Here is a 12,780-nt window from a genome sequence, read left to right on the forward strand (position 1 = left end):
CCTGCTGCTAATCTCCTCTGATCTCACTGCGCTGCCATCTGAATCGGAGTGGGAGACGAATGGAAACGGGTGGGGTTGGGGTGGAGGGGGAAGAGGCTGCTGCTACATTTTAAGCTCCGGACAGCGTCCCTGCTGAGAGCCGTCAAGGAAAGGAATGTACAGTATTGATCCACGATGGGATGAGACTGTGACACTGTCACAGGGGGAAGATAAATTCTGTTATTGTTTTTAGTCTTTTTCTTTTTAATTTTTTTTACTGCAGTGAGCAGTTTTCACTGTGTGGTGTTTGTATGTTGGTGTAGGGACTTTCAGTGTCTCTGATGATCTTCTTGTATGTTTTTTTTTTTTTAATTTTCTTTTTTTTTTTTTTTGGCTTTGAGTGTCCAAAAAAAGCTGTGAGTGAAGAAGTCCTCTGGAGTCCCCTCCCAAAAAAACAACAACTTCTCATTGTGTGAGCCAGGAACATTTTATGCGCAGTTGCTCAGTGTCCAGTGGACCATGCCGCTCACACCGGGGCAATATGGAGGCTAAGGCCATGGTCCTGCAGGTTGATTTGGTTTCCATGGTAACTAGTGACGGTCATAGGCAGTGGCAGCAGTGGGAGGGGCGGAGCCTCTCGATGCAGCACTATAATAATAAGGGGAACCTGAAAGTTAAGAGAAGAACAAACCATTTGTAAAATCAACAGAATGCCATTTACCAAATGTACAATCATTATGAGTAGTTTAATTGATAATAAGCTGTTGTTTTACACATTATTCCATACTGAAAAGCTCTTTTGCTAAACACGTTAATAGTTAATTGACCATTGCCAAGCCCTATTCCCTTAGTTACTGTTGCTATGCATGTCAAACTATGCTATTTTGGGAATGAATTCGAAACAGCCGGGATAGGAAGAAGAAAATCTAAAGTAGTGGCAAAAAATGCATATTTTATCATTCATCAGAATCAGATCATTTATGTCATATATCATTTATTTTGTTTGTATATGCTGAATATAAGTGTGTGTTTTCTGAAAACAGCGGTGCTTCTTTGTCTGGTGTGAACCCTGCGCTAATAGTAGGTTAGTTTGCAGGGCATGCTAATGATTGCTGCTCAGGATAGAGTGGATAAATACACTGTTTTAATCCATTCCCTATACTTTTGCTCTTGTTGTCTTGATGCTGTGCCCAGTTACAGTTGCTAAGGCTACAATCACTGTTTAGCAAACGGTCAATTAATCCACTTTCTCTCTCTTTACTCACTTAGTAATGCTGGGTTGCTGAATCGCCAGGCGTCATTGTAGGTTGTGTACTGTGGGTGACTGTAGGGGTTCCCCGAAAACTCACTCCCTGCGAAACAAAACAACAAATCAATTAGCATTTCAATGCATCAAACCATTACCCCGTTCACATGCAGTCATTTCTCGTCATTCAAAACAGGATGCAATTTGAGGGGGAAAATGATAGTCATCGATGTGCGACCAGTCAAGCAAGTAATTTATTTCTTTTTCATTTCACTTAAGTTATGCAACACTGAACAATACAGGATGTGACACTGAAGGCGGCTTTCCCTGTCCCATTTATGGATATCTACCCATTCTTCTTCCTCCACTATATTCCAAACCAGTCTAATAAATACAGAGTGGTAATAAACAGTTTCATGCATACATTTTTTGATATGCTGCCATAAATCCTGCAGCCCTTCTTGGAGGAATTTTTTTTAACATCTCCAATCTGAACCCTCTCCAGTCTGAGCTTTGGTGTTTGGTGCGACAGAATTTCATTGCAGGGGAACTAACTTGGAGCATGTCAGTGAGCACTGGTGTTGGTTCAACACGTTTCTTTCTTTTACGAGACAATAAAGGCTAGATTTTTATACGAAGCTGGTGAGAAATGGCTTTGCTTTAACAGTGTTTTGTGCCCGTCACTAAATCTTAGTAGTTGTGTATAGGACGAATGGGTTGTAACACAAAACCACAAGCCATGGGAATAAGGCCCTCATCTTTTGCTTTGTGCCCCATGAGAACAAATGGAAAGTAAAAGTATGTTTGACTTGACACTTTTCCACCGACATGATTTAACAGTTTTAAAAGTCAAAATCCAAAAGTAAATTCAGACTGCACTGCCACAGGGTGCTACCACATCTCCCTCTGTTTTTACTGGAAGCTGTAAAATAGACTCAACTGTTTACAGAAGCATTTCAAAGAATGTAAAGTCTCTATTTTTAAAACAGCATTTTATAAAAGAGGCAGAGAGCAAAACTAGAGTCCACTCAAAGAGCACATGCCTATTGTGTGCCAAAGTTTATTAAGACTGAAAGGCCAATCGAAATTAATAATTTAATGATATTAAATATCTAGAAAACATATCTGCATCAAAAGACACCTACTAACAAAGCATCATGGGATACAAATCTGCCATTTGTATCACTAAGTGTCGGGAAATGGCAAAAAGGAGGTAAAGGATCAGTTAACCCAAATCACAAAAATACAACTTTTTCAATGCTTTGAACTCAATTCACCTTAATTTTATTGAAGTAGCAGGAAAATAAGCTATCATTAAAACCGGACAAATAAAACCAGTCCTGGAAGATGCCACTAAAGGTAAAAAAGAAATGTGTACCTTTTTGTAATTTCGGTTAACTGACGCTAAGAAATCCTTACTCCGTGACCTCAATTTCAAGTTTCAATGATATCAAATAAGGTTTTGTTGAGATTACCTGCTTACTAAGCGAATAAAACAAATGGCGCAGTTAATAAAAACCCTCTTGGCCAAGGTGATAACCACAGCGTCATGGCAGCCCTTCATAAAAGAGAAAAGAGGAACAGCCAGAGCCCCGTGATGGGTTGTGTGATTGCTAAATGATATGCAAACACAGGACACACTCCACTGGTTTCCCCATCCATGTGGTTTAATCACATCAAAGCAAAATGCCGGCTGTGGTTTGGCTGAAATGTGCGTGGTGATGCTGGAGCTGAAAAAGCATACAAGCTCAGCACCAAAACTGCATCCCTGGCAGTGAAACTCCAGCCTGACCTCCTCAGAGAGACAGCGATTTGAATATTTACTGGGCTCCCATGCCTCTGCCTTTTGACCCTTAACTGTTTGCTGTGAACCTGAACTGCAGGTTAAGTAGAGGAGGGGAAAGGGGATATGCTCTGGAGCACAGAGGCTGGGGAGGGCCGGTAGTGCTGTTTATCGACGGCGGGCGTGAAACGGCCACGCAGGGAGATAATGAGCCAAAAAGTCAGAGAGGAAATCAGGAAGGAAGGCAAGAGCGACTGTCCTCTCCCCTGTATCGGACCACTTATTCAGGCTGTCTAATCCAATCGTACACACAGAGCTAATATAACAATGTGTGTGCGTCTTGCTCTGCAGGTCAATATTTATCGGCTCTTTGTAATTTGGCACTAAACTCTCTGCACTCTCTTTTTTTGGGGGCCGTGTTACCTGTTAAAATAGACCCCTAAAGACAATGTGAAGCGGTGACGTGGTCTCTCACTTACCAGGAACCATTCCAGCGAGTGTTGAAGTCGGGTAGCTGCCCTGACCTGTGGGGGGAACGTGAGGGGGGTATCCAGGTAAAGTTGTGTTGGCCATATCCCGACCTGAAGAGAAAAAATAGAACACAACAAAAAAACAAACACTTCATCAGTGCTTTCTAGTTTAAATGAACTTTTGGATCCAATGTTATTGTTGAAGTCTTCAGATGAGAAATATAGTATTGTAAAAGTAAAGTTCCTCATTCAGAATTCTGATAAATTAAGTATCATGAAAATGTACATGGAACAATATTTATTGATCTGTTTTACCCCTTTTGAGTGTATTATTAGATTTATTAAATTACTGGATATAATTACTAATACATTTAATGATGTAGCATGCAGAGATGGAACTAATTTCACCTACATTTATACTGTTGGTTAGTTAAATCCATACAAATTATTTTTTTATTTTAAAAGTAGCTGTAGTCAAGTAAAAAGTACCACTGTTTCTCTCTGAAATGTCATGGAGATGAAGAATAAGTACAATCCCTCAAAACTGTACTTAAATACAGTCCTTGAGTAAATGTGCTTTGTCTCTTTTTATCCCTGCTTTGACAAAGCCACTTCACCACTAACATATTTTACTATAGACATCATGACTCATCACCACCACCGCAAGTCAGTCAGCACAACAACTCCATTTTCACTGTAGTTCAGAGATACTTTCAAAGTATCTCTGAACCATTTTTTTTTTTTTCAACCTGTTACTGAACCCCAGAATGCATCAGTCCGCTTCCCATACAGTGGAACTAAAAAAAAAACCAAGATAACAGCTGCAGTTTTGAGCCAACTGAGAACTGGTCACATAAATATGTCTCCTCATTACACGGCTCTAACTTGTCTAAATATGGCAGCCTCTGTCTTCCTCTGTGAGTCCGAGCACAGTGGCCCCTCTGCAGAGCGTCACCCGTCCGGCTGCAGATATTCAGCTCCGTAATTGAGAGTGACGGTTGGGTTGTCCTCGCTGGCCACGGGGACGTTTGGACAAAACAGCACGTAACCCCAATCTGCACAGGGGCCGGGGTAAGAGAGGCCCCTGTTTTTATTGTCAGCTGTGAGGGCCACTTGGACTCAAAGGGGGAAAAAAAATCATCTCCCAATGGAGCTTTAATGAGGAACTATAGTGGACGAAATGCACAATAACGCCACAAGGAAAATGTTGTCCATGTTGTTGCCTTTACAAACTCTTGACTATCTAAAGGTACATTTATTATCATGATAATCCCAATTAATTCATCTTTTCTCTTGATCTTTATGGAAAAGTGCCTCATTAAGTCACTTCAGACTATCGATACTTTTTGCATCCTTTAACATCACTGTAGAACAAAGTATTTTACATTTTTAGTCCTATTCTATAGGCCTATATTCTGTTTGTATTTTTTGTTGTAACAACGTTTTTATGCTGTCTTCTCGGCAAAGTGTCCCTCAATTTTACCTTAAAATAATAATGAAGATGTAGCATATATGCACCTGGTAGAGAAAACCCCAAGTTGTTTGGTTTAGTACACTGTACCACAACTGAAAGGTCTGACCTTAATGTAAAGATAAATAACAGGTGATAGAACAAAATCCATCTGAAAAAATGAACCACAAACAAATTCCATGCCTCATTCTGAGAACACAACTCTTTCGCAACACTTTATCTCCCAAGTACAAAACACATTTCTCTGTCCAGATATAAAAAACTGTCTCTTGCTGCCAATTAGCATTGGTAATGAGAGCATAAACCACAGGCACATTTAGATATTGACTTCAAAATCCGATTCATACATGTGCAATATCATAAGCAACTTATTTGTTTAATTGAGGGTGAGCGAATGGGCCCTCTGGGTATTTTAGTACCTGCTACTACAGGCTGGCATGCATACTGGCTACAGTGGGGGGGGGGGTCGAGGGGTGAAACGGCTGGTGAATCTGGTGAAAAGGGAGGGGGGGGCAGACCTGGAGGTCCACGGGACTCAGGCCCGCTGAGGAGGAGGAGGAGGAGGACAGTGGGGGTGGAAGGAACCATGGAAGCCTTGTATGGCTAATCTTTGACAATAAAATGATCTAAAAATGTGTGCTAAAATACTCACATTATTAGCAACATAACTTGTTTTCAAGGACGTTGAACACTTTTTAGCTGTTAGTTTTAGATATTTTTTCAAGTACAGTACTAGTTTTGAGGTAGTTTTAATGTACTACTTCTTTTTCCAACACATTTCAAAAAATGTTTTACTTTATATTACAGATACATTTACTAGTTACTTTGCAGATAAAGATTTTACATATAAAACATATATGACCTGCTACTGGAATATGATGCATTGCTGTAATGTGTTTAAACTACTAAACAGTATTAAAAGTTCTTAAAGTGATCTCCACCCTTGCATGCAACTTCATTAAAAAGCTGCTGGAATTCACATCAATAATTAACTATACACTGTATATATAATAATATACTCTGCATCATGAGTGACTTTTGATGCCTCATAAGACTATAATATATATATATATATTTTTTAATGCAGGACTTGTAATGAGTTTTTCATTGCTACATTTACTTAAATTAACAATCTAAATACTATTCTACCATTGGTAATGCTGTGCCAGAAAGTCTGAACTTTTACTTTCACTGAATTAGAAAATGAACCTGCATCTAAATGAAAACACCATACTGTTGTCAGAGAGTCCTTGGAGTTGTTATTGGTTTGTGTGGAGCAGCTTAAACTGTCAGTTTGTTGCTAAACCAAAGAGAAATGTATTCAAGGTCACTGTATTACACAATATTACAGAAACTACACATTGGAAAGTGGATTATCAGGTAAAACACATGGCAAAAAAATGATATAATTTTACATTTGTGATCATGAATCGTACAATAAACAAACGATTCAGTCTTCCTGCACTCTATTATTTGCAGATTTCAGCACTGATCGCTGTTTTGTATGAGGCCTGCTGAGATGTAACTTTTGGTTAGAGGGGCAAAACTGGAGGGCTGCAGAGTTAAAGAGCTTTACAGAGAAGAGTGAGGTCATGCCGGACCTTTCCTTTTATAATAAGAATTAGTTAGCCACAAGCCAGTGCACATAAGTCAAAGGGAGCCGTGGGAGTACTGCAGGTGGGGGGTCCAGCAGGGGTGAGGCCATTGTGTGTGTGTGTAGACATTGGTAACTATTGTCTAACTGTCTCGGCAAACACTGAACCAATCTTTTCTTCATTATTATTGCAGCCGCTACAGTAGTCGATCATGTTTTAATAAAAGTAAATACTCCTATCTCTTCATTACCTCGCTTCAAAGAGAAGAAATACATAATGAGCAATGGATCTCAGCCAAGTTTAATCTCTTTAAGCAAAACTGCAATGCCAGAAATCTGCTTTTTACCTAAAAGTTTATTTTATTGTTCCTAGAGATGCCAATTGCTCTTGTTCCTTTTACTTTTCCCGGTTCAGATACTGATTCTGAGACTCCCATACGTCCAAATTCCCAAATATTGTTCTAGATGGCTAATAAAATTGCGTTTTTACAATTTTATAACTTCAGTAAATAGCTAGGGAACAAATTTAATGTGGGTCGGTCACTTCTAGCCTACACTTGATCAATATTACCCCTGATACCGATCCAGTGCACCGATCCAAGGCCATCAATACTTTCAACTTAAACCTCATTGGAGACTTAAATCTTAATTCTAGCCAAAAGAAAGTGAAAATCACCTTGTATTTTGGCAAAAACACGAGTTATTATTTTAATTTGCACATAAAGTAAAAGATGGAGATGTGGAGAATGTTTTCTAAAAGGTTTCTATTACCCAATAAGAAATCAGTGAATATCAGTCTATTGCCATCAACTCCAGTCTTTCCCCATCACATGTTGACTCTGATGATAATAATAAAAATAATACAACTAATAATAATAATAATAATAATAATCACAGTCTCTGTTGGATTCTGTTTTTGTGTATTCCAGCATACAGTTGGCAGTGACTGCCAGCAGCTCTGTGAGTGTTGCTTTATGTCCCCTTTAAAGCCCTCTTTCTGAGAGGCGCCAGTTCGGAGAACTCTCTGTACAGCAATGATAGCCTCATTAGCTGCTTCCTAGCTTTTGTTGTTTTTTACAACAGAGATGTGTGTCCAGATTCTCATTAAAAGACGGGCTTCTTTATATTGTCTGCTTCATCTGACAGTCCCCTTAGATTGAACGCCAGCAAATCAAGCTATTTATTTTTCCCTCTGCCCTCTTTTTTTTCTTCCCCTGCGAAAATCAATTCAAAGATTTTTTTGGTGTGCTGTTACAAAAGCTTGTTGATTTCTGTCTTAATTTGAGAAGTGGCTTGTAGTTGTCGCTGCTGAGCTGGGAATACGCTATTTGAGTATTTCTTGCTTTTAGTGTTCCTTGAAATATCAGATTTTCACAGACACGATTGTTTGAGTCTTATGCTTTTGAAAGGTATTTGACAAACAGAACAAATGACAGCAAACTACCAGTACTACTGGTTATTTCCTTGATTCAAACTACACAGAGTGACCGAAAACATCATACAGACTAAACTATTTTGTCAATACTTGATACTGTTAAAGGACAAAGATTATTGAGTTTTATCCCAACAAAGAAACAGCCAAGAAATTATAATGCACGTTTGTTTCACATTAACATCAACTCAGTGTCTTAAAACACAAACAGGAAAGCAAGATGACCTTCTCTTTATTTGGCACAGAAACAAAGTCATTTGTGAATGACTCTTTTGCTTGCAAGAGTATTAAATTTAGCATGACAGGGACACCTTCATGTTTGCTACAACAACAACCAAAAATCTTTGACCTCGGTTTTTTTCTAGGCTATATGCAGAATGGGGCAATTTATCACAAGCCAAAAAATCTCAGCACCCTAATTAATTACAACTAAGTAAAGAATGTTTGGAGAGCCAAATTGCTTTAATTCCCCAAACACCGGCTGAAAGTCATTCATTATCAAATGTGTGCTCAAAGGTTAGTTTGCTTTTGTGAAGACGAAATGAGCATTAATTTCGGAGCTCGGGCCCGAGTTTCCCCCCGTGGGGAGACGGGCGAGCAGTTTGTCATGAGGCCACACGTCACTTACGGCAGGTTCGCCGTCTGATCTTTGCTCGCTGCTCAGTGGACAACGGCAGGTCCTGATACTTCCTGTGTAGTTCGCCCTTAGAGGACTCGCTCATCTTAATTGTACGTTAAGTGTGGATGGTTATATTTGCCGGATGAAGTTTTGTTTAGAGAATTGACAGGATGAGGCAGCTCGAGGAGGAGGAGGAGGAGTGTCATTGACACGGGAGCTTTGGAGGCCTCCATTAACAGGCCCAGCAGGGAATATGTTTAAAGAGTCTTCAGTATGCAGTCACTGAGTGGAGATGTGTAAAACTCCCACTGAGTGCTCAGGGGAATCCGCCAAGCGCTCGAAAGATGGCACTTTGGCCTGAAGCACCATCAATAAAACAGGTGGGCTCCGACTAATTTAAGGAAATACAGAAACTCTCTATAGAAATAGTGGACAATTGGCCGTATCAAGGCCATCTCTCCATTTATTTCTCAAAATACACAAAAAAAAGTTCAGAGCTCCTCCTTCCGCTTATTCATAAATTCACCCACGGCTCACACTATTTGAATTTTAAGCAGTTGGAATGAACAAGAATAAGAATCACTTGAGATGAAATCCATCTCTCGGAGGGAATTCATCAAAGAAATGACTTCCCATATCAACAATAGAAATTACCTCACAATATCCAATTGTCCTATCCACATATTCATGGAACCCTTTGGTGTTTTTATGGGGTAAGAGGGACTATTTAGCAGGTAATACAGCATTAATGTGGAGGAGAGAGAGAGAGAGAGAGAGAGAGAGAGAGAGAGAGAGAGAGAGAGAGAGAAAACTGTTTTAATGGAAGTGGCTTCCTGCCTCTGAATTTCGATGATGTGCACAATGCCCTTAAATCCCTTTCTTATTTGAGCCTGCCTTTGCAGGTACTTTTGAGCCTTAATAGGATAAGCAGAGGACACAAAAGATTTCTATCTCTCAAGTCTTTCACTTCACTGAGAATCCCGATCTCTGGCAATGAGCACTTCATGAATCATTCATTTTTAATAGATTATGCAAATTCCAGGACATAAAATCAACAAGATCAATAACTGCAGGCGTTTTAATTGGTGTTGGAAAACATTTTAAGGATGAACATAATCTCCAGTTCTTTCCCCCGTAAAGACACAATTAATTTCAAATTGGATCTGAGCCTAAATGCCGCAGATAATTTACTACTTTTTGCATGGCTTAAAATTCCTCTGGTAGGCTTATCGCTGGCAAGTAAACTGTAATGCTCAGCCATTAGAGAGACCACACACCTGAATATCACCTAATATGCACACAGGCAGCCACTGAGGGAAAACCAAGCAGAGGAGCCACTAACCAAATACTAATTACCAAGTGGAAGTCGGAGTGATGTTTGTTCCATTAGTTTGACCTCTGAGTGCTTTATTTCTCTGCCACCAGAAAAAGGGCATGGAATAAAGTTATTGACTAACTCAAAAACAAGTAATGTGCTTTTCATATGCAGACACACACACACACACACACACACTCAGGCACACACAAACACATACACACACTGCATACAATCCCATCTTTCTTCCTCTACATGTCTCTTTGCACCTGTAAAGCAGTAAGGAGACCCTCTCTGCGGAGACCATCTAAGATATCCCAGGTGCAAACAAAGCCGCCTGCAGAGCCAGGCCTGCATTCTACGGAGGCCATCAGTGCACAAAGGACAAACACACACCTTTCTTCTCAGGAGGCCTGCCTTACAGGGGAAATCTACCTCCCACATATTAATGAGAAAAGGGCCCTTTCTTTTTCTCATAAGACTGCTTGGCTATCATTTGAGAAAGGAGGGGGGGGGGGGGGGGGGGGTGCAGCAATTTTCAATCACCCTGTCCTCCCCCCACGCAGAACTCGCTGCCTTTGATGGCTGCTGCATAATTATGTGAATTTTAATAAAAGCTCTGTATATTAATCTCGGGGCCCCCGACAGTCATCGTAAACTTTCAGTAAACTTAACCTTCTTCTTGGTAATAACACGGCAACAACGGAACAATATTTCAATTAGCCAGGCAGTCATTAACTGTGACAAGGAGAGGCGACGACGATGGGGGAGAGAAAGAGAGTGAGAGAGAGAGAGAGAGAGAGAGAGAGAGATAGGAGGGTGAAATAAATGATCATGGTGTTAGAGTTAGGCGGCAGAAAATGCCAGAGCGTATTTACCGAGGCACATTACTCGTGCTTTGGAGACACACAAACTGTCTCCCGGTGAACAAATCACAGGAGCAACACAGCAGCAGCCAACAAGCAGTCAGTCCTGCATGGTGGCCTTTTTTCTTTTTTTTTTTTTTTTTTGCGAGACCTTGCTCTGATACACAGTCATAGTTCTGATGTGCTGACACCCAAAGGTCCTTGTCCAGCGGTGACTGAACAGCTCATCCCCCCCCCAACTCCGCCCCACCCCACAATCTCTCTTATCACCCTGCTTGCTCAGCAAAAGACCCAGACGGAGGACAGCTGCTCAGCTTTTATCGCATCATCGTACCACCTATTCAGCTCAGAGTGAAATGGTATTAAAAAAGTCTTCACACTTAACTTTTTGGTTGGCTTTTATTTTCACACATTTCATATTATTATTTTTTTTGTCAATTGCACAAGCATTTCTTAGTTCTTTTCACTCGTTCTTTTTACATTGTTCAAACCCCCTCAGCTGAAGCTGTGGCTCGGCAGCATAAAGGCGTACTGTATGATCTTACCTACAGGGTAGCTTTGCGACACGCTGGGGCCCAGGTCTGGGTTGACGCTAGAGGATAAACTGGGCTTGACTTCGTCCAGGCTGGAATTCAGGGCAGGGAGCGAGTACTCATTAGCCTGGGAAAAGGACAGTTGAATCATTACACAACCAAACAATACCAAGATGGAAATCCTCCCTTCTCCTCCTCCATTAAGCGCTCCACACAGGCCTGTGCGAGTATAAATTTGTATGAGAGCATTGTGTGTGTTAGTGTGTGTGTGTGTGTGTGTTCAAGCTGCAGGGTGGCAGTTCAAGCATATCATGAATGTATTTTGGTATTGTCTGAGAGGAAGTGGGATTTTGAAATGAGTGAAAAGCCAAGGCGTCAGCTGGCCCTTTGTGCTTGACTGCAGTCCTACCCCTGATCAGCCAAGGGAGAAAGCAGTTCTGCTTTGTTACAGGCTCACCATGTGGCCCTGTTTGAGAGACACCATTCACCTTTTTTTATTTATTTTCTTGCTTTTTGCTTTTAATTTGGAGTCTAAGCCACCTCTAAATTTCATTACTTCTTATCTCTGAATAGAATCACTTGTACAACTTGCACTTTTTGTTACATTTAGCTGTTTGATGTTTTTCTTCTTGTGTGCATTCAGTTGTTGTATTAAAGGACTTGTTCACCCAAATCACTCAAAAACCTGATATTTAACGCTAGCAATGCAAATGATTCATGTGCTCAGGTTTTGAGCACATGAATCATTTGAATCATTTTTTAACAAATGAAGTCAAACATTTCAAATAATGATTTAAATCATAAGATATCTGATTGACAAATAGAAAATAGATCCATGAATCAGACCAGGCATTTGATGCTGACTTTTAATAGTTTAGATTTCTGATATCCAGGGCCAGTTGGTGCCAAAAAAGTATTTCCAGAACCAATGTTAGTAACTCCGGATAGTCAACAAAAATCTGTTTTAGTACAGAAAAAAAGCATTCACAGTCTTATAAATGAAAGCAAATGTGTTTTTTTGTAATTTGGGCGAAATGACCCTTTTAATAAAACAAACATATTTTATCTAAAAATAATCTCTATTCAGCTGGTTTTTCATGTCATGTTTTTTTTTTTTTTTTTTTTTTTTAAATCCACGAAAAGACACTCGTGGCAGATGTTAGCAGTTTTTTTTTTTTTTTTTTTTTTTAATGAGATGAAACTTCCGGAGTCTGAGTGTTGACGATGTTTGTCCAAAGCCCAGTGTGAGTGGCTCAGTGGGCCGCGCTCCCACAGGGGGACGCCCGTGACCCCGCTCTTGTCTGCCACTATCACCGATAAACTCTAATTGTCTGCTACAACTGTTCACTGGCACAATGTCGGATGTTTTCCTCTATTCTCGGAGGCTTCAGACGCCCAACAGACGTTTTATCATGCAGATAAAGGGCAGAAGGGGGAAACTGAAAAGATAGGTCTGAAAGGGATGACCAAAT

General features: G+C 40.2%; 1 protein-coding gene across 7 annotated transcripts in view; it reads right to left on the reverse strand.

Moving 5' to 3' along the window:
• Window positions 1–410: 410 nt before the first annotated feature.
• LOC129091058 (paired box protein Pax-2a-like) overlaps window positions 411–12,780 on the reverse strand; it is a 28,076-nt gene continuing 15,706 nt past the window's right edge. For 3 of the 7 annotated variants that reach the window (XM_054598499.1, XM_054598497.1, XM_054598495.1), the window contains 5 exons: window positions 11,321–11,435; window positions 4,228–4,233; window positions 3,488–3,589; window positions 1,245–1,331; window positions 507–646 (listed from right to left, as the gene is read on the reverse strand). In XM_054598499.1, the coding sequence (XP_054454474.1) occupies window positions 570–646; window positions 1,245–1,331; window positions 3,488–3,589; window positions 4,228–4,233; window positions 11,321–11,435 (387 nt within the window). In that variant the 3' untranslated portion in view covers window positions 507–569. Of the gene's footprint in view, window positions 647–1,244; window positions 1,332–3,487; window positions 3,590–4,227; window positions 4,234–11,320; window positions 11,436–12,347; window positions 12,349–12,780 lie in introns of all 7 variants that reach the window. The other 4 variants (XM_054598494.1, XM_054598496.1, XM_054598493.1 and 1 more) reach the window with 3 other exon arrangements.

This window comes from Anoplopoma fimbria, chromosome 5, assembly GCF_027596085.1.
Source record: "Anoplopoma fimbria isolate UVic2021 breed Golden Eagle Sablefish chromosome 5, Afim_UVic_2022, whole genome shotgun sequence".
Lineage (NCBI taxonomy): Eukaryota > Metazoa > Chordata > Actinopteri > Perciformes > Anoplopomatidae > Anoplopoma > Anoplopoma fimbria.